The sequence below is a fragment of the Thalassophryne amazonica genome, chromosome 12 (genome assembly GCF_902500255.1).
Source record: "Thalassophryne amazonica chromosome 12, fThaAma1.1, whole genome shotgun sequence".
In the NCBI taxonomy this organism is placed as follows: Eukaryota; Metazoa; Chordata; class Actinopteri; order Batrachoidiformes; family Batrachoididae; genus Thalassophryne; species Thalassophryne amazonica.
This window is the reverse complement of record NC_047114.1, coordinates 62,295,874-62,322,156: the sequence shown is the minus strand read 5'-3', so window position 1 is coordinate 62,322,156 and position 26,283 is coordinate 62,295,874. Positions and strand designations below refer to the sequence as shown.

The window sequence follows — 26,283 nt, the reverse complement described above, 5'->3', positions numbered from 1 at the left end:
TCGTAGGGCATGAGGCAGGGTATACCCTGGACAGGACAACAGTCTGTTGTAGGACCACATATAGACAAACAAACACATTCACACCCGTACGTGTAACGGAGGCCTGCAGGTGTTGCTGTGCATATGTAGTTAGTAAGCTTCACTCCCAACAGCTCAAAAGGATTCTCTGGTCACAAGGCCAGAGCCCTGGGTTTTAGTCTTCTAGTTAGAGAGTCCCGTGTCAAGGATCGTGAGTTTGTGTCCTGAGGGGAGCAAATTGCAGAGTGCAGCCACTACATATGCACCCCTACGGACAATTTAAAGTTTCCACTCCACCCAACCTGCATGTCTTTGGATGTGGAAGGAAATCGGAGCACCAGGAGGGAACCCACGCAAACACGGGGAGAACATGCAAACTTCACACAGAAAGGCCAGAGGTGGGAATCAATCCCATGACCTCCTTGCTGTCCTCCTTGCTGTGAGGCAACAGTGCTAACCAGTAAGCCACAGTAAAACTCTCAAAATTGAAATTTTTAAGCATTCATACTGCCTTTCTGACATTTATAATGCCTTTTTATGCACTGAATGTTGGGTTTAAAGTAGGATATGTACCAGAATCCCTGTAATGCTCACAGTGCCTACTAGATGGCGACAAAAGCTGCTAAAATGTCCAGCAAGGTCTCGACAGTTGATTCATTTGAGGAGTTAACTTTTGGCAAAATTAAGGTGGGCTGACAGCCAACAAAATCAGCTTACAGTTGTGTCCATTGCAGTTTTACTTGTATTATTGCTTAATACAAATATTTTCAATCCATTTTCTGCTATAGCCTGCACAGGAGCCGCAAGAGTCCACACAGGGGCAACACCTTGCAGCAGGTGAAGGATGCAAGCTAAATAATGACCATTAAATTTGTTCTTTTTCAGAGCTTAACAATCATTCCATTGAAAATCAGTAATCAAAATTACAAAATGCCTGTTGAAGTAATTAAGGAAGCCGATGGGCTGTGGCAGCTGGATATGAGCATATTCCACAGCAACGGACATTACAGTAATGTTGCTGCAACATCTGATAACATTTTGGTCAATGGCTGGTTGATTGATTTTATTTAGTAAGATCAATGTAAGTACATAATATAATTGTAAATGCATGAACAATGCTGACACCAGAAAATGAAAACACTTATTTCCATTGTGGTCCATCCATGCAAGACAGATGGCGATGTTGTCGCAACGCTTGCAGGAGGGCACAGATTTATGTTTTGTTAGGTTTTGTCACAGTTTCCGTTTGTTGCAACGTTGTGAAAACATAAAATTGTTAGTGAGAGACGCCTTGCGGAAGAAAGTGTAAAGAAAAAAGGAAAACCGATCGTTGTGCCGCCCGCAGTACAAATAACAAACGACAGGAGGGGCAAGAGAGCAGCTAAAACTGCAAAGACTGCTGGAAATGGATAAAGCGAAGAAGTGTGTTGTTTGGGGACGACGTCTAGTTCAAGATGGCTGCTGGAGATAACAGCGGCAGGCCTCCTTGCCTTAATTTCTCGGCTCCTGGTCCTTTGGGAAACAGTCAGCCCAGTAACAGCGTTTTTTCCATGCCAGCGTCTAACGGCGGAGCGGTCGGTTCGTCTGGTGGACCACAGGTAGCCGCGCGGCGTCCCAATCCACAGCTGGGGCCTGGTGGCGGAGACAGCAGCGGTGTTTCTTCCGGAGTTCCGCCGGCGGCGCAGAACTCCCTGCAGCAGCCTGCTGCGGCGGCTACCGCCATGGCCACCCCGGCGTCCAACATGATAGCCACAGCGGCGTCAAACGCGTCCGCGGCATCAGCGCCGACCCCTGCAGCTGCGTCCGTGCTGGTGTACCGAGAACCGGTGTACAACTGGCAGGCAACGAAAAGCACCGTGAAGGAAAGATTCGCTTTCCTGTTCAACAATGAGGTGCTGAGTGACGTTCATTTTTTAGTGGGCAAAGGAATGGGCGTCCAGAGGATACCTGCGCACAGGTAAAGTGCTCGCACTGTGCAGGTGCATCTACAACCCCTGGCTATAATTATGGAATCACCAGCGTCGGAGGATGTTCATTCAGTTGTTTAATTTTGTAGAAAAAAAGCAGATCACAGGCATGACACAAAACTAAAGTCATTTCAAATGGCAACTTTCTGGCTTTAAGAAACACTATAAGAAATCAGGAAAAATAATTGTGGCAGTCAGTAACGGTTACCTTTTTAGACCAAGCAGAGGGAAAAAAATATGGACTCACTCAATTCTGAGGAATAAATTATGGAATCACCCTGTAAATTTTCATCCGCAAAACTAACACCTGCATCAAATCAGATCTGCTCATTAGTCTGCATCTAAAAAGGAGTGATCACACCTGGGAGAGCTGTTGCACCAAGTGGACTGACTTGAATCATGGCTCCAACACGAGAGATGTCAATTGAAACAAAGGAGAGGATTATCAAACTCTTAAAAGAGGGTAAATCATCACGCAATGTTGCAAAAGATGTTGGTTGTTCAGTCAGCTGTGTCTAAACTCTGGACTAAATACAAACAACATGGGAAGGTTGTTAAAGGCAAACATACTGGTAGACCAAGGAAGACATCAAAGCGTCAAGACAGAAAACTTAAAGCAATATGTCTCAAAAATCAAAAATGCACAACAAAACAAATGAGGAACGAATGGGAGGAAACGGGAGTCAACGTCTGTGACCGAACTATAAGAAACCGCCTAAAGGAAATGGGATTTACATACAGAAAAGTTAAACGAAAGCCATCATTAACACCTAAACAGAAAAAAACAAGGTTACAATAGGCTAAGGAAAAGCACTCGTGGACTGTGGATGACTGGATGAAAGTCATATTCAGTGATGAATGTCGAATCTGCATTGGGCAAGGTGATGATGCTGGAACTTTTGTTTGGTGCCGTTCCAATGAGATTTATAAAGATGACTGCCTAAAGAGAACATGTAAATTTCCACAGTCATTGACGATATGGGGCTGCATGTCAGGTAAAGGCACTGGGGAGATGGCTGTCATTATATCATCAATAAATGCACACGTTTACGTTGATATTTTGGTCATTTTTCTTATCCCATCAATTGAAAGTCTGTTTGGGGATGATGAAATCATTTTTCAAGATGATAATGCATCTTGCCATAGAGCAAAAAACTGTGAAAACATTCCTTGCAAAATAGGGTCAATATAGGGTAACATAGGGTCAATGTCATGGCCTGCAAATAGTCCAGATATTAATCCAATTGAAAATCTTTGGTGGAAGTTGAAGAAAATGGTCCATGACAAGGCTCCAACCTGCAAAGCTGATCTGGCAACAGCAATCAGAGAAAGTTGGAGCCAGATTGATGAAGAGTACTGTTTGTCACTCATTAAGTCCATGCCTCAGAGACTGCAAGCTGTTATAAAAGCCAGAGGTGGTGCAACAAAATACTAGTGATGTGTTGGAGCGTTCTTTTGTTTTTCATGATTCCATAATTTTTTCCTCAGAATTGAGTGAGTCCATATTTTTTTCCCTCTGCTTGGTCTAAAAAGTAACCGTTACTGACTGCCACAATTTTTTTTCCTGATTTCTTATAGTGTTTCTTAAAGCCAGAATGTTGCCATTTGAAATGACTTCAGTTTTGTGTCATGTCTGTGATCTGCTTTTTTTTCTACAAAATTAAACAACTGAATGAACATCCTCCGAGGCCGGTGATTCCATAATTTTTGCCAGGGGTTGTAAAAGAAATAGAATATTGTGAAAAATTCAAATGCATATGGCATTTTCAGTTCTGAAATGTCTGACAAAAATACCGAACTCTTCACGATAGTCTGTTTTTTGTGATGCACTTGTAATTGTTGTACTTAGCTGTGCGCACTTAAAAAAAAGGTGATGTTTTTGTTGCTATCGCCAGGTTTGTTCTCGCTGTGGGCAGTGCAGTGTTTGATGCAATGTTTAACGGTGGGATGGCGACCACCTCAACTGAAATAGAGCTTCCAGATGTGGAGCCTGCTGCCTTTCTGGCCCTGCTAAAGTAAGGAGACAGATGATTTGTCTGGTATTGGCAGATTTTTGTCCTCTATTCTTCATCCAGATTTTGCAAGACAACCTTCACAAATACATTTTATGTGTGCTCATTCAGTCAGATGGAAGAGGGCGAAAAAGTAAAACACTTTAATCAGTAAAGCATGCTTACAACTGCAGAAGTGACTGTTGCTTTCACCATAGAATTTAGTCAAAGGCAAACTGTTTTGACTTTAACCTGGAAAGTAGACACCTGGTAACCAGATGACCAGGCCTACCTTGACTGAACCAGGGCTACCTGACTGGGACCAAGTGTGAACCTGGTGACATTTGATATATGGACACTCAAAATTTGTAACTGGGGTGCAAATATTATATGATGGATGGACCTCCCAGAACAAATATTACACTTGAACCCACCCCATGATCAAAGTACCACTACACACCCTTATTAAAAAAAAATATATATATATATTTTCACAACCTTTAAATAACATTAAGGCACAAACAATAGAGTATGTTTATTCATGCCTGCTAATTTAATATTGCCCATTTTTAAACTTATACCGCAATGGAACAATCAAAAAGCAAGTTTAGGGTTAGGGTAGCGTTTTCTGCAGGGCCCCCAGATGTTGTTCTGGGAGTTGCTCCCGTTTGTTGTTCACATCCGCACACATCCATCCACATTAGGATTTGGTACAAGTTTTATGCTGGATGCTCTTCCTGATGCAACTCCAGTTTTACCTGGAGAAACACACAGCCCCTAGTCTTCCAAAGAGGACTCCCAGCCAAGTACTAACCAGGCCCAACCCTGCTTAACTTCTGGGATCTGACAGGATAAGGCTTACATATAGCAGACTGACTGCACCCCTCCTTTCATAGATAAGAATTATAATTTTTGTTTTAATTGTTATTTATACAAAACTATAGCTTGGTATTGAACAAAATAAAGTGACAAATAATCTTTACAGTGGAACTTTGTGACATGACATGCGTCATATTTATTTATTTCACACAAACTTGTGCATGTTCTAGCACTGCTCAAGCATGCTCATCATCAGTGTTGCCAGATACAACTGATGGTTTCCAGCCCAAAAGTTGTTTAGAGGGTTCCAGAAGAAGAAAAATCTTGAACCAAGCTCATCAACTACAAGGTGAATTATGATCATAAAAAATAAAATATTTGCATCAAAAAATAATGGGGGTTAAAAAAAAGACAAAGGTACAAGACTGTGCACATAATTAATAATTAAGAAGGAACTACTCGTTCCATAATGCATTGAAAATCCAACCTTCTCGATCTTCTTCTCAACCTTATGAAGTCATCATAATTTTCATTATCGTTATCATAATTAATAATGGTATAATAATAGTTTTGTATATATTTTGTAGTTTTCTGTTGTGTCTGGGGCAACACAGTGGCTTAGTGGTTAGCAATGTTGCCTCACAGGAAGAAGTTAATGGGATCGATTCCCATGTTTCTGTGTTAGAGTTTGCATGTCCTCCTCGTGTTTGCGTGGATTTCAGCTTCCTTCCACATCCAAAGACATGCAGGTTAGGTGGATTGGAAACTTTAAATTGTCCGTAGGTGTGCGTGCAGGTGTGAATGTGTTTGTTTGTCTATATGTGGCCCTGTCCAGGGTATACCCCTCCTTCACACCTTAATTGGAGCAAGTGGGTATAGAAAATGGTCCTGACTGCAATCACTGTTTGAGTTTACGTTACAACAGTGACATTTGTCACTTGATTCATCATGTGCTCACAAATGTCAAGTCACATACCAAATCTCCTGTGGCAAATATGATAGTTTAGTGAGCAGCAAATTACAGCCACCCATGACAAAAGATGTCAAAACTAACAAAGGGGGCTGGGGGGTTCTGTAAACTCATCTCTAGCTTGATTTGAACTCAGTGCAGAGAAGCATTTACACAAACACTTAAGTGTGTTGCTCTGTACGGTGAACAGCTGAGATGCTTACTTTTGCAGCATTTCCCATATTGGTTCACAGGCTCAAAAAAAAAAAAAAAAAATCCTGGGAACAACGACGTCCGCCAGTCAGAGACATCACAAGTTTAATTTAGGATTTTGGTTAGTGTAGTTCTTTTTCACTGACATCATGGATAAAACACGTTATTTTTTTTTAGGTTGTTATAGACTTGTGGCTTCTGCAGGAGCACATACCATCATTACACAATGTTGTAGTGCTTAGTTAGTCTACTTTGGATGGTTACAACTTTTTAGCACATAATCTAAATCCCTATGAAGAAAATGAATGTGATTTTTAGTTTCAGAACCTTACTGCTGAGCTCTGCCTCGGATAGTTATTGTGACAATAAATCACACCTCAGTGGTTGTGTTTTGTGTCACATGTAAACCATTTCCAGATTCCTGTACTCTGATGAAGTCCAGATTGGGCCTGAAACAGTGATGACTACACTATATACAGCCAAGAAGTATGCAGTGCCAGCCCTGGAGGCTCACTGTGTGGAGTTCCTCAAGAAGAATCTGAGAGCGGACAATGCTTTCATGCTGCTTACACAGGTTAGATTCTTCAAACTATTGTCACATCACAGAATTATGACTTTATTTGCTTTTGAGAAATGCAAAAGTCTACAATAACAGTTTGTGTGGGAAACTGCTGTGCTGAAAAGCTTTATCTCTCTCAAGCAAAAACTAACTAAAAAAAGTTTTGGCAGCATCCCCAATCACACGTTCTGTCCCTTCTCGAATTCCTATTTTACTTTTGTATTCAGTTGTGTATTAGCCTAACTGATAATGGATTTTTTTGGGGGGCAATAGCAGTCCCTATATTAAAGAGTAAAAAATTTACGATACCGATATACATGCTGATCCATCCATCCATTTTCTTCCGCTTTATCCGGAGTCGGGTCGCGGGGGCAGCAGCTGAAGCAAAGCCGCCCAGACCTCCCGATCCACACACACCTCCTCCAGCTCCTCCGGGGAAACACCAAGGCGTTCCCAAACCAGCCGAGAGATGTAGTCCCTCCAGCGTGTCCTGGGTCTTCCCCGGGGTCTCCTCCCAATGGGACATGCCTGGAACACCTCTCCAGCGAGGCGTCCAGGGGGCATCCAGAAAAGATGCCCGAGCCACCTCAACTGGCTCCTTTCGATGTGGAGGAGCAGCGGCTCGACTCCGAGCTCCTCCCGAGTGGCCAAGCTCCTAACCCTATCTCTAAGGGAGCGCCCAGCCACCCTGCGGGGGAAACTCATCTCGGCCGCTTGTACTCGCGATCTCGTTCTTTCCGTCATGAGCCAAATCTCATGACCATAGGTGAGGATCGGAACGTAGATCGATTGGTAAATCAAGGGCTTTGCCCCCTACTCAGCTCTCTCTTCACCACGACGGTCCAATACAGCAACCGCATCACTGCAGATGCTGCACCGATCCGTCTATCGATTTCACGCTCCATCCGTCCCTCACTCGTGAACAAGACCCCAAGATACTTAAACTCCTCCACTTGAGGCAAGGACACTCCACCGACCTGAAGAGGGCAAAGCACTTTTTTCCGGTCGAGAACCATGGCCTCGGATTTGGAGGTGCTGATTTTCATCCCGGACGCCTCACACTCAGCTGCAAACCGCCCCAGTGCACACTGAAGGTCCTGATTTGATGAAGCCAACAGAACCACATCGTCCGCAAACAGCAGAGACGAGATTCTGTGGTTCCCAAACCAGACCCCCTCTACACCCTGGCTGCGCCTAGAAATTCTGTCCATAAAAATAATGAACAGAACCGGTGACAAAGGGCAGCCCTGGCGGAGGCCAACGTGCACTGGAAACAGGTTTGATTTACTACCGGCAATGCGAACCAAGCTCCTGCTGCAGTCGTACAGGGACCGGATAGCCCTTAGCAAAGGACCCCGTACTCCTGGAGCACCCCCCACAGGGTGCCCCGAGGGACACGGTCGAACGCCTTCTCCAGATCCACAAAACACAGGTGGACTGGTTGGGCGAACTCCCATGAACCCTCGAGCACCCAATGGAGTGTGTAGAGCTGGTCCAGTGTGTCCAGGACGAAAACAACACTGCTCCTCCTGAATCCGAGGTTCGACCATCGGTCGAATTCTCCTCTCCAGTACACTGGAATAGACCTTACTGGGGAGGCTGAGGAGTGTGATCCCCCTATAGTTGGAACACACCCTCCGGTCCCCCTTCTTAAACAGAGGGACCACCACCCCGGTCTGCCAATCCAGAGGCACTGTCCCTGACCGCCACGCGATGTTGCAGAGGCGTGTCAGCCAAGACAGTCCCACAACATCCAGAGACTTAAGGTACTCAGGACCGATTTCATCCACCCCAGGAGCCTTGCCACCGTGGAGCTTTCTAACCACCTCGGTGACTTTGGCCTGGGTAATGGATGAGTCCGCCTCTGAGTCCCCAGTCTCTGCTTCCTCTTCGGAAGACGTGACGATGGGATTGAGGAGATCCTCGAAGTATTCCTTCCACCGCCCGACAACATCCCCAGTCAGGGTCAACAGCTCCCCACCCGCACCATCGACAGTGCTTGTGGAGAGCTGCTTTCGCCTCCCGAGGCGTCGGACAGTTTGCCAGAATTTCTTCGAGGCCGACCGATAGTCCTCCTCCATGGTCTCCCCGAACTCATTCCAGACCCGAGTTTTTGCCTCTGCGACCGCACAGGCTGCGGCACGCTTGGCCTGCCGCTACCTGTCAGCTGCCTCCGGGGTCCCACCTACCAACAAAGACAAGTAGGACTCCTTCTTCAGCTTGACGGCATCCCTTATTTCCGGTGTCTACCACCAGGTTCAGGGATTGCCGCCGCGACAGGCACCAGAGACCTTGTGACCACAGCTACGAGCGGCCGCATCGACAGTGGAGGTGGAGAACATGGTCCACTCGGACTCCATGTCTCCAGCCTCCCCCGGGATCTGGGAGAAGCTCTCCCAGAGGTGGGAGTTGAAGACCTCACTGACAGAGAGTTCTGCCAGTCGTTCCCGGCAGACCCTCACGATATGTTTGGGCCTGCCAGGTCTGACCGGCTTCCTCCCCTCCCAGCGGATCCAACTCACCACCAGGTGGTGATCGGTCAACAGCTCTGCTCCCTCTTCACTCGAGTGTCCGAGACACGTGGCCGAAGGTCAGATGATACGACTACAAAGTCGATCATCGACCTCCGGCTCAGGGTGTCCTGGTGCCACGTGCACTTATGGACACCCTTGTGCTCGAACATGGTATTCGTGATGGACAAACTGTGACTAGCACAGAAGTCCAACAACTGAACACCACTCAGATTCAGATCGGGGAGGCCGTGCTTCCCAATCACCCCCCTCCAGGTCTCACTGTTGTCACCCACGTGGGCATTGAAATCCCCCAGAAGAACAATGGAGTCCCCAGTCAGAGCGCTATCTAGTACCCCTCCCAGGGACTCCAAGAAGGTCGGGTACTCTGCATTGCCGCTCGACCCGTAGGCCGAGACAACAGTGTGAGACCTGTCCCCAACCCGAAGGCATAGGGATGCGACCCTCTCATTCACTGGAGTGAACTCCAACACATGGTGACTGAGCTGGGGAGCAATAAGCAGTGCGACCCCAGCTCTCCGCCTCTCCCCGTGGGCAACACCAGAAAAATGAAGCGTCCAGCCCCTCTCCAGGACTTGGGTACCATACATGCTGATATATATACATAAAAGTGACAGTGATTCCTAACATTTCTTTATCAAACCCATATGACAAAGAAATGTAATTGAGGCTTTAAGCTATATTTTAGTTTAAACGTGAGCTCTATTATAAATAACTGAAAATATAACCAATGTCCAACCAACATTCTACAAATTGTTGTCACTTGGATTGGCAGTCATTATGTCACATTGGACAGCATTTGCATAAAATAAACTTCTTGTCTATTTTGATCCTGCCGAGCTGGTGGCATTGTGACCTCTTGTCTTGTCCTTGTTAAACCTCCACTCTTCATTAAAAATGAATGACAGCCGGTTGCTTTACCTCAGTCCTCTTGTAGATTATCTGACCAAGGGGTAATGTGGGTCCCAGCCATGCTTGACAGCATTGTGAACAATGCCCCCCATGCACCCTCTGCTGGACAAACTATATAATCATACCATTTCCATCAGCCAGTGTTTTTCTGGATTACTTATGGATTCTGGATTGCTCAAAACAAAAGTTTTCATATTGGCAACAATAAGACGATATGTTGGGGCCCCTTCACACATAGTATGATTGAAGCCAACTAGTGCACGAAGCATGCCATTCATGAAAAATCGGAGCCGCCTCTAACGCCTCGTCGCCACAACCATTCGTGCACATCAGTGGCCGAAAGACAGAGAGTGCCCTGTGAATGCCCGTTTGATCCCTCTCTCGGCAGGTGTCGGCCAAATTCCAGGCACTACACACGAACATCCAATACCACTCGTAGAGCAGTTAGGAAATGTGGTGGCTAACGTGCAGTCAGGACGAAAATAGTAAGTAGGCGGCCACTTTCGAGCTGGCCGGGAAATTTGCCTAAGTGCCCCCATGACTGTGGCACCAAGCAACACGTGGAGTCCAAGTGCCTGAGTGTCGGCTCCCCCCTCAACACATGTAGCGTGCGTGTGTTTTGCGCTGCCCCCCCCCCCCCCCCAATACATGAAATGCGGATTATGTATGTACAGATGAGGAGCGGCCAGCCACGTCTGAGCGCGCACAGCGAGCCGCCTCTCAGCTGATCACCGGCCAGAGACTCATCGACACCTGGAAATGACATTCAGATCACCTGCAGTCTGTTTCACCTGGGACAGCCTGCGACGTCCAGGTCCAGAGATCTCAACAGCTGCTGCTGTTGGCAGCCACGCCCCCTGTCTGTTCAGCGCACACACCAAAGTGTCACTCTCTGTTTCTGTGTTATGTGATCATTGTTTTTAGTTATTTTGGCATGTAATTGTGTATGTAATTATTGTAGTAATTGTTTCTATACCTGGATGGACATACTAAAACATAATAAGAGCACACCGCTTCATTCATGTCATTTCATGATTGTATGTCTATGACCATGGGTCATATACAGAGGCACAGAGGGATCATACTTGTATTGTCCACGCAATAAGAGTGATTAAATATTGGAAATTGCGGTGTTTTATATGGTGTGTGGTTGTCATTTTTTTTTCTCCGTAGCAGCAGCGCAATGTGTGCAACACGTTCCAGCTGCTCACATTATGTTCGTGCACACACGTGCACGAAACCATCGCAGTGGGATCATTCACGCCTGCCCCACTGCGTGATCCCTCCCGACGTTGGCTCGATGTTTTTGTGGTTCGCTCATTTGGGCTGTTTCGCTGTGATTTGCCCTGATTCGTACTTATTTGTGCTGTGTGTGAAGGGGCCCGAAATGAAAGCCTAATATTAGCCAATGTTATTGGCCAACCGATATATTGGTCAGGCTCCAGTATTTTGTCCTGTATTCACTCGCGCAGTGGCTAAAACATGAATTCAGCCACACAGACAGCCATCAGCCATGTAGGACTGCTTTTTTGCATTTACGCAATATCTCTAAAATCAGAAAGGTCTTGTCTCAGAGTGATGCTGAAAAACTAATTCATGCATTTATTTCCTCTAGGCTGGACTATTGTAATTCATTATTATCAGGTTGTCCTAAAAGTTCCCTAAAAAGCCTTCAGTTAATTCAAAATGCTGCAGCTAGAGTACTGACGGGGACAAGAAGGAGAGAGCATATCTCACCCATATTGGCCTCTCTTCATTGGCTTCCTGTTAATTCTAGAATAGAATTTAAAATTCTTCTTCTTACTTATAAGGTTTTGAATAATCAGGTCCCATCTTATCTTAGGGACCTCGTAGTACCATATCACCCCAATAGAGCGCTTCGCTCTCAGACTGCAGGCTTACTTGTAGTTCCTAGGGTTTGTAAGAGTAGAATGGGAGGCAGAGCCTTCAGCTTTCAGGCTCCTCTCCTGTGGAACCAGCTCCCAATTCAGATCAGGGAGACAGACACCCTCTCTACTTTTAAGATTAGGCTTAAAACTTTCCTTTTTGCTAAAGCTTATAGTTAGGGCTGGATCAGGTGACCCTGAACCATCCCTTAGTTATGCTGCTATAGACGTAGACTGCTGGGGGGTTCCCATGATGCACTGTTTCTTTCTCTTTTTGCTCTGTATGCACCACTCTGCATTTAATCATTAGTGATCGATCTCTGCTCCCCTCCACAGCATGTCTTTTTCCTCTCCCTCAGCCCCAACCAGTCCCAGCAGAAGACTGCCCCTCCCTGAGCCTGGTTCTGCTGGAGGTTTCTTCCTGTTAAAAGGGAGTTTTTCCTTCCCACTGTAGCCAAGTGCTTGCTCACAGGGGGTCGTTTTGACCGTTGGGGTTTTACATAATTATTGTATGGCCTTGCCTTACAATATAAAGCGCCTTGGGGCAACTGTTTGTTGTGATTTGGCGCTATATAAAAAAATTGATTGATTGATTGATCAGAAGGCAGAAAAGTGCTTCAAAAAATGTTTTTCTGCATTTTTTGTTACAAGCAGGCATCTATGCTAGATCAAGTCCTTATATAGTAAGGTTTCACATCAGGGGCGATGCCAAAAGTAAAAATCATTTTTGGGCCCAAAACCCCCATTTTGGGGTCAAAATTCAATAATGGTTCAATCCTTTTGATATGCATATCAAATTACTCGTCTTGACGAGTAGAGTTCAAAAATATATAGTTTGACCTATTTTTGACATTGCGTTATGTCACAATGACCGAAAATGTGGAAAGGTCAATGCACTTTTCGTGAAGGGTCAAATTCATAAAATCTGTTATGATGGTCCGATTATGACAATTTTGGTGTCTAATTATATGTTTTCTTGCACAAGAAAACCAATAAGACAACTTGCATAGACCATTATGCCAGTCGTAGCTATGAAAATACAATTATGTCAGATAATATGGGTCTGTTGATTAACTTTATCCAACTTCAAAATGGTTATGACATCAAAATTGATCAAAATTGGCCTCTTTTACATCAAGCACATTAATTAAATATAAAAATTGCATAAGTATGTTTTTTGTGAATATAAAGAAAATCAGAATACAAAAGCAAAGAAGACAGACATTTTAGAGTACACTATGGCTAATTTATTAAAATCATTTTTTATGATTCATTGTTTCTATTACACAACATACACTTGATACCTCAAGTATCAGAACCATTCAAAATAAGTTCAATACACCCACTAACATTATTTTTTTGTTATTAGTACCAAATTGACAAATTTTAGTTACCTTAAAGGGGCATTCCATAAAAAAATTAAACTGATTACCACCCATGTTATGGAAAAACATATATTAATATGAGGACTCTGAGGAAGATGTGACTCTCACATCGAAACGTTAGTCCCGTTGAACATTTTTTACTTTCAGCACCTTATTAAATTTTCTGGCACTTATTCCTGTGTTGCACCAGTTATTTTTCTTTTTTAAAAATTAGTCCTACTTGGCTGCACCAGATTTGATTGTGCTATACAGAAGCACGGTGAACTCTTTGTTTTTGATATATTAATATGATTTAGGTAAAACTATGATTTGATGTGATTTGCCATCATTTGAAGTATATTTGGGTGTAAATAGAGGGAAAAAGGGATATGAGGCAAAATGCAAGACTGTAGCCTGTAAGTGCTTTAAGAGTGGTCAGTGTTGCATGGGTGCCTGTGGGTTCCGTGCAGAAGGCTGTTTAATCCCAGGTTGATTGCTTTAAGTAGCTAACACAACAAAACACTTAAAATGCAGTATTTTCAGTTTGGAATTTATATAGAATGTCCTTTGAATGCTTTTATTTGTAACCTAATTTCAGAATTATGCAGTTTTGGATCTACATTTATTACAAGAGAAAAAAGGTACCTCTTGGAACTTTAACAACACAATTTACAGCTCAAGGCTCTGATGCTTGAACTTGCAAATTATAATGTGTAAAGTTAACAATGAATCAGAAAATGTGATTCTAAGAAAACTTATATTTTTTGCCCTAAGATGTCTTGTTTGGTTGTTGTTTGTACCCTTTTTCCTTCTTTTTGATCATTTATCCAGCATCTACTAACCATCCAGCAGGTGGCAAACATGTTTATAGGATATTATGTAGGAATAACAACAAAGTTGGTTTTTCAATCTGGTGCGTCAAAGTTTACCAGGTGAAATGGGATTGGTCGTCATTATGCGTTATTTTAATTTGGTGACAAGGTGATTGCATTTAGTTTGAGTTATTGTCTACATAAACTGGGGAGGATAGATTAACACACTCATCCACATTTTTGCTGTCCAAAAAATAAATAGATAGATAAATAAATAGACATGTAGACTGTTATTAAAATAATACACCATACAAGTGCATATTAGAGTGATATTTTGATGTATGAAGCAAACAGATAAAAATAAAATATTGTTGTATTAAATTACTTTAAAAACAATAGCTATTGCACATAAAACAATGGAATATATTGCACATTTGCAAGTTACACCTGAGTATACATGTCCTTGCCAGCTAATCTCAGGGATTTTTTCTGTGTATGTGGACACCTTGCAAACATGATCACTCAGTAAGAATACATAGTAGACACTTTATACTTATACTATGTACCATCTGGGGTGTTTGGAAAGTAGAATACTACTTCCACTTCTAGGCCTGGCTTTGTGCAGTCCTGGCAGTCTTGCTCAGTAGCACAATTGGTCCAGGTCCCCTCAGATTTATGGAACTTCCAGCACTGGCTTGTTTACAATATATAAGACTCTTGACAATTACACCATTGGTACCCTGTTTTTAAGTGTGCCGTGGACATTTTACTTATTTGCTGTGCTCTTTTGTTTCAGGCACGCTTGTTTGATGAGCCTCAGCTTGCTAGCCTCTGTCTAGAAAACATAGATAAGAACACTGGAGATGCGCTTGCTGCTGAAGGCTTTACAGACATAGATTTGGGTAATGTTGCTGTACTCAGTCTGAATGTTGTTTGTCCCTGTTTACATATTGCTGTCAGGCAATTTTATTTATATATATATATATATATATATATATATATATATATATATATATATATATATATATAATATATGTGTGTGTGTGTGTGTGTGTGTACCACCCCTCAAATTGCAAAACACATACACAGGCTCTTAGAAACACAAAGCAATGGAGGAAAATAAATGAATTCTTGAAAAAAATTACAGAAATATTTTAACATATAATAAATTGCAGTCTATGAACTTTGCAAACATGGGACACCATAACATACTAAGAATGATTTATTGCTGCACTACAAAATGTAGTTTTAATTTTTTTTATTTTTTTAAACTAAGGTTGATTCACTCTGCGGGATCGATTGAGGTTTTTAAATCTTCACTAAAGATGCACCTCTTCTCCCTGGCTTTTAATCAATTTTTAGTGGACTTAATTAATTTCAATTTATTCATTTTATATAGTACCAAATCACAACAGAGTTGCCTCAAGGCGCTTCACACAAAACAATTCAGGTTTCAGAGGTAAAATTAAGAGGATCTGTGGGGGTCGGGGTTATTTGTATTACATATGCTACAGAGATGTTAAACAAGTTGCTTCAGTCAGGAATTCTGCTTAAATCAGGAGAATATCAGTGACAACACTCATGGAATTGTGAGACATTGGCAATATTAAATATAAAATGCATGAAAATGTAAAAGACATACAAACTGGTTTGGCACTATAAAACCCCTTTAATAACCTTATCAAAGATCATTTCATTGTTAAATTTGTCCATTGAACAATAAAATCTGTATGAAAAACTATGAACCAAGCATAAGGTCTTAAACCTGGAGCTCTGTGGCTGCTAATTAACTATCGTTAAAGCTGAATTAGCATCAGAACCCATGTTCATGCACAAAACCCCACATTTGAGGTATAACAATGGCAGTTATTAAAGCAAGTTACTCTGGTATGAACAGTATTTAACAGTATTTCACCTGCATGTGTCACTGACCAGGAGGAAAAATTTGGCTCTTTTAGTCCTCATGTCGGAGAACAACATGAAGTTAATCTGTGTGGTGTAGATGTGCTGATGGTGTTGTACTTTCTTGGTGCTATTTAATATATACACACACACTTCTGGTCTAGTGCTGTTGTGTAAACCGTGCAGCAACAAAAACTGTCCGAATGCACGGACATTAAACCAGTTATTGCTCTCAAAAATCTGCTGTTTCCATCCAAGTTGGTAACGTCAAAAGAAAAAGGATCAAAGTGTGATTGAGATTTTAATCATTAGCAGCACTATGTTCCTCTAATTATTTTGAGCAGTGTATATTTGCCACATTGCATATTTACTGCTCTCTTCCTCAGACACATTGGTGGCAGTGTTGGAGCGGGATACTCTGGGAGTGAGGGAGGTACGTTTGTTTGGAGCTGCAGTGCGTTGGGCTGAGGCAGAAGCACACAGGCAACAGCTGCAACCCACGCCAGAGAACAAACGTAAAGTCCTGGGCAAAGCTCTCACGCTCATCCGCTTTCCGCTCATGACCATTGAGGAGTTTGCTGCAGGTGAATATAGTAAAACTTTCACTCTTGCTTTAAGTTCTTTTTCCTTGACCTGCTCTTGCCATTTCTCCTTTCATCTTTAAAATATATCAACATCTTCTGATGTGTGTTTTCTTGCCTTCAGGCCCAGCCCAGTCCAGCATTCTGACTGATAGAGAAGTGGTGAGTCTTTTTCTCCACTTCACTGTGAACCCAAAGCCACATGTTGATTTCATTGATCGGCCTCGCTGCTGCCTCCGCGGGAAGGAGTGCAGTATTACACGCTTTGGACAGGTGGAAAGTCGCTGGGGCTACAGTGGTACAAGTGACCGGATACGGTAAGAGAAGTATTTAAAAGTTTGGTTATGTTCTATGGAACTGTAATCATGTTTTTAGACAATTGTTTCCCAAGAGTATAAATGGCAAAGAAACACGTGTTGTTCATAAACCAAACACAGCACTCAATAATTAGTAGAGGACAATCCTCTCTTGCTCTGGAGTTTCCCCACCAGGTTTTTTTTTTGTTTGTTTTTGTTTTTTGGGAGTTGTAGTGTTTTGTGCTTAAATTTAGTTTCAGGCAAATTGCAACATATGTTTTTCATAGCTTACACTGTAACGTTTGCAAAGATTAAACTGAACATGCAAGACATGTCATTAATATTTCAGCAAGAAATTATAAAATATCCAACACAGTCCATAATCCTGTGCTTTGCTTCTTCGTATGTCTACTCGTGGTGGCAGGTTTTCTGTAAACCGAAGGATATTCGTGGTTGGCTTTGGCCTTTACGGCTCCATACATGGACCCACAGATTATCAAGTCAACATACAGGTATGATGCTGAACTAGTTTCCTTTCAGCCATTAGAAATTTAGTTTGATCTCAGTGAGTGCACACATGTTGTGGAATGGATTTTGTGCAGTTGTGTCTGGCTTCCTGCAGATAATTCACACAGACAGCAACACCGTGCTGGGCCAGAACGACACAGGCTTCAGCTGTGACGGGTCGGCAAACACCTTCAGAGTTATGTTTAAGGAACCAGTGGAGATATTACCCAATGTCAACTACACTGCCTGTGCCACACTTAAGGTATGTACGGAAGATAATACACATGTAAAAGTACTCTATGGTAATAAAACACACATGTGAATATGCTACTATGAAATGTAAATATACTTTTCGTTAAAATTACTTTCAAGTATTGTTAATGAGAATGAGGTCACCAACAGCAATTTACTTTCACTGTAACTGCAAAAAATAAGTTCATTGTTCTGAAAACAGACAGAAAAAGGACAATTATTGAAGTGGTCATACTGGAAAAAAAAAAAAAAAAAAAAAACTTTTAAAGTGTAATGCACTTGGGATATCATGTCAAAGTAGAGAAGCTTGAATCTTCGACTGGACTGGGTTGCTCGACGCGAGGACGTTTCGCTTCAAATCGCAGAAGCTTCCTCAGCTAAAATTCTTGCTCTGGAAGTCTGACTTCTGTCTGACTCTTGTAGAATCGTCTCTACAAGAGTCAGACAGAAGTCAGACTTCCAGAGCAAGAATTTTAGCTGAGGAAGCTTCTGCGATTTGAAGCGAAACGTCCTCGCGTCGAGCAACCCAGTCCAGTCGAAGATTCAAGCTTCTCTACTATGGAAACCACCTGGACAACTGAGAGCCTACACAGAAACATTTCATGTCAAACATCATCAAAGTCCCATGATTCTGCCCATTATAGTTTCTTGCCATAAGTAAAAAATTTAGGGGTACCGGCTGATAGGCTGCTAACCCTATGTCGTGGCGCGGCGTTGGTTGTAGTCGTCGGCATTGTCGTTCTTCTAGCAATATCTCAGAACTGTCTTATAACTTCTTTATAATTTCGCAAGGGCATAATATGGGTCATTAACATTGTTCCCATCTAAAAATTATATTTGTAGAGTCATTTGTTTGGAAATGGTGGCCATTTTAATGCCGAAAATAGCCATTTTGAGCACTTCAAGGCAGTTTTATCAAAAACTGTCTGATAACTTTTCTTCTAATTTGTCAAGGGCATAATATGGGTTATTGACAGATTTCACGTCGAAAAAGTATAGTCATATATTCGCTAGTTTGGAAATAACGGCTATTTTTATGCAGAAAACGGCCAGTTTGGGTATTAGGCTCAAATTTTCCCCAAAACTGTCCAATAACTTATTTTAATTTAACAAGGGTACAATTTTGGTCATTGACATTGTTCCCATCCCAAAATTATATGCCTAGATTTGTTTGTTTGGAAATGGTGGCCATTTTTATGTCGAAAATGGCCAAATTGCCTTAGACCATGGGTTAAAGTTCTCTGTCACAGCGACGGATTTGCGTCATTTGGAAAATTTAACCACACATACGCGTGCGCACGTGGTGTCATGCGTGTTTTGGGGCCGAAATATGATAGTCTCACTGTCAAAGCAACATCCCATTCTGCACTAATCAAAACAGCAGCAATGTCAGCGTGGACTGTGGAGGAAAGGACTGTGTGAATTTTCACTCCTCTCCGCTCTGTTTACTGCTTGCTATGAGCCACGGTCCTTCTCCTCTCTGTCTTCGTGGGAACATTGGCAGACACTCCCCAAGTAGAGCGAGGCGTGGCTTTGCTTTGAACCAATGAAGCAATGAGCCGACTCTGCTTTGATGGTTTGTCGCTTTATCTTAATTTTCCCCCTCTAAAACCCTAAAGAGCATATAATTTCCATTACGAGATTTGAGTGCAATTCCAAAAAGGTGCTTTCCGTGGTGCGAGTAATTTTTACCCAAATGAAAGATCGTGAAATTTAACGGTAAATTATTCAGAGTATATGCACAACTAATATAAACATAAGATAAAATAAAATGAAATGTGGACTAAGTAATGTAAAACGAGAATTATGTACAACTGGTTAAGTTTAATGACAATTTGTTTCGGTCAAACCACATCTGTGTTTTTACACAAAAAAATAAAATGCTGCAAATTGCACATTTGTGTCTTTTTCATGAAAATAACTTATTAAAGATCACATATTACATTTTAGTCAGGCCTTTAAAATACTTTTGTGGACTCTTGCTGTAATATGTTGTCAGTGGTTGAGATAGTTTCTGTAGGCATCTAAAAATGCTCATAATTGGACGAAACCTGATGGAAATCTCTCAAAATAAAACAAAACATTATTCGAGGTATGTTTTTGACGAGAATATAACATCATAACTTTATTACAAGGTCAAACGTTGATGTTGCGTGATAAAGGCCTTTTAATAATAACTCACTTCAAGAAATAATGGCAAAACTCACATGTAAGTAAAAAAAAAACAAAAAAAAAAAAGATTAATCGATTACTAAAATAATCGTTAGTTACAGCCCCAGTTTGTTTTAGGAGTGAGAGCATTTTACAGATTAAATGTGAATAAGCCAGTTTTGAGTTTCTCAGTGCGCATGCGTTTTCAAAACTGGTGACAGTGTTACTTTTTGCACAGCAGAACAACGTTGTCAGTTCCTTTAGGCCCTAATTTTGTATTTTATGGACTGTACAGCGACACAGCACCCATTTGGTGCATTCACTGGATTAGAACAAATCAAAATACTACAGAAGACAAAGAATTTTTACTTGACAGTTTGAAGTGCGTTTTCTTTGTTTCAGAGGGCTTCATGCCTATTAAAATTCACCAGAATATACAAAATTTGACTTGCTTTTAAAAAAAAAATTTCTGGGGGAGATCCCCCAGACCCCCCAATAATCAATACTGTGTTTTTACTTAACAGTTTGAAGTGAGTTTTCTTTGTTTGAGAGGGCTTCATACCCATTAAAATTCACTAGAATATACAAAATTTGACTTGCTTTAAAAAAAAAAAAAAAAAAAAAAATTCTGGGGGAGAACCCCCAGACCCCCCATAATCAATACTGTGTTTTTACTTAACAGTTTGAAGTGAGTTTTCTTTGTTTCAGAGGGCTTCATACCCATTAAAATTCACCAGAATATACAAAATTTGACTTGCTTTTTTAAAAAAAAATTCTGGGAGAGAACCCCCAGACCCCCCATAATCAATACTGTGTTTTTACTTAGTTTGAAGTGAGTTTTCTTTGTTTCAGAGGGCTTCATACCCATTAAAATTAACCAAAATATACAAAATTTAACTTGCTCTTTTAAAAAAAATTCTGGGGGAGAACCCCCAGACCCCCCATAATCAATACTGTGTTTTTACTTCACAGATTGAAGTGAGTTTTGATTCAGAGGGCTTCATACCCATTAAAATTCACCAGAATACACAAAATTTGACTTGGTCTTTAAAAAAATGTACTGGGGGAGCACCCCCAGACCCCCCCAGAATCAAGACTACACCCCACCCCCACCACCCTTTTATGTACCTTTATGTTCAGGTTTTGCATTCTTTTTATGCTTTGTCTGTCTCTCCTTAGAGGCTATTTAGAATTGATTTGTATGCTGTATAATGTGTTTATTGTATTTATTGAGGGAAAAAAACAGTGTGTGCCCCCACTACGCCACATTTTAGGGAATTGCTGGCATTGATTTTTGCCAGGAAAAAATTTCAGTCAGATGAAAATTTATTGCTTTAACCCATGCCTTAGACTTTAATTGAGCCCGTAACCCACAGGGCCCTTGGCACTCTAGTTTTGTGAATCTTCCCATGTTAAGCCTCTGTGGTATAACTAATGTAAACCCATATCTGGACTCCTGCTTCATTTGTGAGAAACACCCAAAGAGCTGGTCTGCACTCTGAGACACACTCACATAATTGGTAGGAGAGGGAATGCATCCAAACTGCTAGAATATGATTCACCAGTATTAACATCTCACCGTATGTGTTTTGTAGGGTCCAGATTCTCATTATGGCACAAAGGGAATGAGAAAAGTAACACACGAGTCATCATCAACAGGCACAAAGACCTGCTTCACCTTCTGCTATGCAGCTGGTAACAACAACGGCACTTCTGTAGAGGATGGACAGATTCCAGAGGTTATCTTCTACACATAGTCCCTCTGCATCATCCTTCCAGCTCATGTGATAATCCGAAGTCATCATGGGGCCAGAACACGGTGCCAGTCTCTGACATCAAACTGTTTTCTATGTAGAGCACTACTGTTGATACATGGGAAATCAAATGGCCGTCAGGTGATGTTGGCCACTACACTGGGGATAGCTTGTCATTTGAGATGCTGTCTCCTACAGCTTGTTTTATGCTATTTGGTTTTAGTCACATCAGCGTTCTAAACAAATATAACCCAACAATGCAAGGGAAGGACAGAAGAGGAGCCTCTTGGACTCATCACAGTAGTGATGTCACTGCTGTGAATTGAAGGCATGATACAGAGTATTTTACAAGTACTTGCTCTGTCATTCTTTCCTGTACTACACTGCATTAGTGCAAGGAAGTATTGGAAGTGCATAATGTATTGATTTTCTGAGAAATCATTGTCCTCAGCTGTTCAGTGCAGAGTGAGATTTTATGATTCCGCATCAGCTGTAAACTTCATTGAGTCGGAGTTCACTAGCCTTGACAAATTTGGCCCCAAGTTGTAAATCTTAATCACAACTATAGTAAGAAATTCTGTTTCTACATATAGTGTTCTTGCTTGGTAGTTGCCAATACCCCAAATATTTTGCACTACTTAGTCTGGCATGTGTGTTTGTTTGCTGTATGGATGCACGCTGGGATACTTTATTTCTGGCTTTACTTTAAAAAGTGTTGGTGGAAGAGACATTTTCCTTTTGGTGCAAAACAGTCATATGTATGATAAAGTGGCACTTATTAAGATATATATGTACCTTGAAGCTATTGATTAAAGAGTGCAAAAGAGGTTTATTTGGTTTTTCCAGGTCGAGCCTTTTGTCCAGTATGATAAGGGACTTGTGTTTGCAAGAATCTGTCAATGAATTACACAAAAAAGATCATGGATTAAATGTATTTATTCATAGCATCCACTGAACAAAAGTCCAATTCAGGAAGTACGAGCTGTGTAACACTTAATTCTGTGGTTTTTACTGGTCATAACCAATTTCCTTTATGTATTATTGCAGCAGTATCACAGTGCACTATACAGGCCCATCATGGCATGTGTTGGGCAGAAGGTGATGTTGAGAAAAGAAAAACAGAATTGGTAATACAACTGTTTCATGCCAAATTTTTACCCAAAACCCTCGCCCAAGGCACTTGGTGTACTGTAACTGTGAAATGAGGACAATAAGCATACTTGCTTACACCATCTTCTAACAAAAACTGCACCATCATTTAAGTTCCTGACTTAAGTCAAAATTTGAGCAATATAGTTTTAAGCCTGTGCACAGATCTTTTTTTTTTTTTTTTTAAGTGTCCATGGGGTAGGGTTTGGAGATTAATTTGGTTTTAATTCCACAAACTATTCAAAGTTTGTCCAAGTAGTTGTCAAGGGCGGGGATGCCTTCTTTCAGACCTTTACGTTTTCTGGTTTCAGCCACGATCTGGGAGGGTTTGGAAGTGGCATCAAAGGGATCTCCTTGGAGAATCTGCCAGTGATCAAACACACACTGAGGAAAAGCCTGGCCTCCTGTGTTACTGCGCAGGTCAGCTGTAAACCCTGGAGAAAGTATATACACAATTAGTACAGTTTCACGTGCTGGAATTTTCCTGTCTACTAAGAAAAAAGGAATCTTGAAGAAAAAGTTGGCGCCTAATCAAATAGTGACATCAAAGACCACCATTCAAACATGGAACAACACTAAGGAGCACTTGGTATGCTAGAAGTACAACTGATGTGCTTAAGACTGAAATGTTGTAATTTCTGCAACCAATAGATTGTTTTTATTTTTAAAATTCAGCTTCCTTTTCGATTGGTTTGACCAATTATTGTGCACACCTTATTAGGCCATTCTGACCTGAGGGACTGCATATATATATATATATATACATATATATACACACACACATTACTGCACATTTTGTCTAAAGGATGATCAGACACCAATGCTGTAAGAGTACCCTGATGAGCATATCAACATATTCCTCTTATATGACCATTCTAAATATTACATACACATTAGCTTTAGACCTTTTGTAACCTTGACATATGAGCAAAACCAAAAACACTATCCCTCCTGCATTACTGTGTGTGGATGTAAAAATATTTTTAAAAATAGGTTGCTGTTGTAAGATGAAATATTTGTACAATTTGTGTTAGTTCTCAAATTTATTATCGCTCAGAACTCATTAATTTTAAATGCCCACAAAAAAGGCCCCCAATCAAAAAACTGCAGTGTAGCTGGTCACTTGCTGAAAGGTCACAATGTGACGACACTGAGAAGCTTCTAAGTTTGAATGTGAAATGAGTGACGTGTCAATATACTTGTCAAAACATCATTAACCCCATGAATAAATAAAACTTAAAAAAAAAAATTATGAAAACATCTTTTTAGGGAAACATTGCATAATAGGAAGTTCTATCATGATCACATATGGCAGCCAGTTCTTTTATCAGGAGCATTCCCAGCTAAGATTTGAGCTAGCAGTCTTCTGCACAGAAAGTCGGTGCTCTAACCAGAGTATATTATGAACATAAATGAAACCAAAACGGTAGTTCCTGCAGTGACCCCCTTGATCACATTAGCAACAAGAGACAGAAGCAAAGCAACCAGTTGCCATTCAATCCTAATCAGAGTGGGCATTTTATAGTGACAGACAAATGGTCAATATACCACCGGCTAGGCGGGGCCCCTGCGGGACTTCTCTGTGTTCCCAGGGTGAAGAAGTAGTCAGCGGGTCAAAGGGTTTTTTCGTATCGTGCACCCACCCTGTGGAACAGTCTTCCTACGACCGTGAGGCAGTCGGAGTCTGTGGACATTTTTAAGTCAAGACTGAAAACCTATTTTTATTCTCTTTATGAACAGTTTTTACTTTTTTATTATTTTACTTCTGTTTTTAATTTTTTTTTAATTAATTTTTAATTATTTATATTTTATGTTGAATTGTTTTATGTAAGGTGCCTTGAGATGGCTTTTGCTGTGATTTGGCGCATTATAAGCTAATTTAAATTAAGTCTATTATTCAAATGCTGAGCGATGAGACACGACTGCCAATCCAAGTGAAGGTAATGTGACTGACAACATAGTGTACATTGGTTGGTTGCTTGAGAAAAAAAAAAAAAGTCTAACATGGCAATTTACACGCTCCTGGGCAGCTCTATTTCTGTATAAATGTAATATATTTAGCATTTTTTTCCTCTTTTGTCAAAGATTTGTCATAAACACTTTTATATTTCTAATACCTCTGAGGTGATTCCTATGACACATTACCACTAACAAGATGTACGCAAGCTATCAATACATGAGTGTCACCATGACACACTTTCCGGAATCAAATGAGTAGAACTTTGGTTCTGTCAAGCAGTCAAACATGGAGGAAAAGCTTATATAACCCCTGGCAAAAATGATGGAATCACCAGCCTCGGAAGATGTTCATTCAGTTGTTTAATTTTGTAGAAAAAAAGCAGATCACAGACATGACACGAAACTAAAGTCATTTCAAATGGCAACTTTCTGGCTTTAAGAAACACTAAGAAATCAGGAAAAATAATTGTGGCGGTCAGTAACGGTTACTTTTTTAGACCAAGCAGAGGGAAAAAAATATGGAATCACTTAATTCTGAGGAAAAAATTATGGAATCATGAAAAACAAAAGAACACTCCAACACATCACTAGTATTTTGTTGCACCACCTCTGGCAGCTTGCAGTCTCTGAGGCATGGACTTAATGAGTGACAAACAGTACTCTTCATCAATCTGGCTCCAGCTTTCTCTGATTGCTGTTGCCAGATCAGCTTTGCAGGTTGGAGCCTTGTCATGGACCATTTTCTTCAACTTCCACCAAAGATTTTCAATTGGATTAAGATCCGGACTATTTGCAGGCCATGACATTGACCCTATGTGTCTTTTTGCAAGGAATGTTTTCACAGTTTTTGCTCTATGGCAAGATGCATTATCATCTTGAAAAATGATTTCATCATCCCCAAACATCCTTTCAGTTGATGGGATAAGAAAAGTGTCCAAAATATCAACGTAAACTTGTGCATTTATTGATGATGTAATGACAGCCATCTCCCCAGTGCCTTTACCTGACATGCAGCCCCATATCATCAATGACTGGAAATTTACATGTTCTCTTCAGGCAGTCATCTTTATAAATCTCATTGGAACGGCACCAAACAAAAGTTCCAGCATCATCACCTTGCCCAATGCAGATTCGAGATTCATCACTGAATATGACTTTCATCCAGTCATCCACAGTCAACGATTGCTTTTCCTTAGCCCATTGTAACCTTGTTTTTTCTATTTAGGTGTTAATGATGGCTTTCGTTTAGCTTTTCTGTATGTAAATCCCATTTCTTTTAGGCGGTTTCTTATAGTTCAGTCACAGACGTTGACTCCAGTTACCTCCCATTCGTTCCTCATTTGTTTTGTTGTGCATTTTCAGTTTTTGAGACATATTTCTTTAAGTTTTCTGTCTTGACGCTTTGATGTCTTCCTTGGTCTACCAGTATGTTTGCCTTTAACAGCCTTCCCATGTTGTTTGTATTTGGTCCAGAGTTTAGACACAGCTGACTGAACAACCAACATCTTTTGCAACATTGCGTGATGATTTACCCTCTTTTAAGAGTTTGATAATCCTCTCCTTTGTTTCAATTGACATCTCTCGTGTTGGAGCCATGATTCAAGTCAGTCCACTTGGTGCAACAGCTCTCCAAGGTGTGATCACTCCTTTTTAGATGCAGACTAACGAGCAGATCTGATTTGATGCAGGTGTTCGTTTTGGGGATGAAAAT

At 41.3% G+C, this 26,283-nt stretch overlaps 2 protein-coding genes across 2 annotated transcripts in view; one reads left to right on the top strand and one right to left on the bottom strand.

Moving 5' to 3' along the window:
* Window positions 1-1,472: 1,472 nt before the first annotated feature.
* LOC117522279 (BTB/POZ domain-containing protein 2) lies at window positions 1,473-22,237 on the top strand. The gene is made up of 9 exons (XM_034183670.1): window positions 1,473-1,975; window positions 3,881-4,000; window positions 6,375-6,531; window positions 14,818-14,923; window positions 16,310-16,507; window positions 16,629-16,821; window positions 17,225-17,312; window positions 17,423-17,569; window positions 21,306-22,237. Exons 1-9 carry the CDS (start codon window positions 1,473-1,475, stop codon window positions 21,465-21,467), a joined length of 1,674 nt encoding a protein of 557 aa, XP_034039561.1. The 3' UTR covers window positions 21,468-22,237.
* A 148-nt stretch (window positions 22,238-22,385) lies between these two features.
* Window positions 22,386-26,283, bottom strand: part of eef2b (eukaryotic translation elongation factor 2b) — a 38,629-nt gene continuing 34,731 nt past the window's right edge. The window contains exon 14 of the mRNA XM_034183669.1: window positions 22,386-23,047. Coding sequence (XP_034039560.1) covers window positions 22,854-23,047 — 194 coding nt within the window. The 3' untranslated portion in view covers window positions 22,386-22,853. The remainder of the gene's footprint in view (window positions 23,048-26,283) is intronic.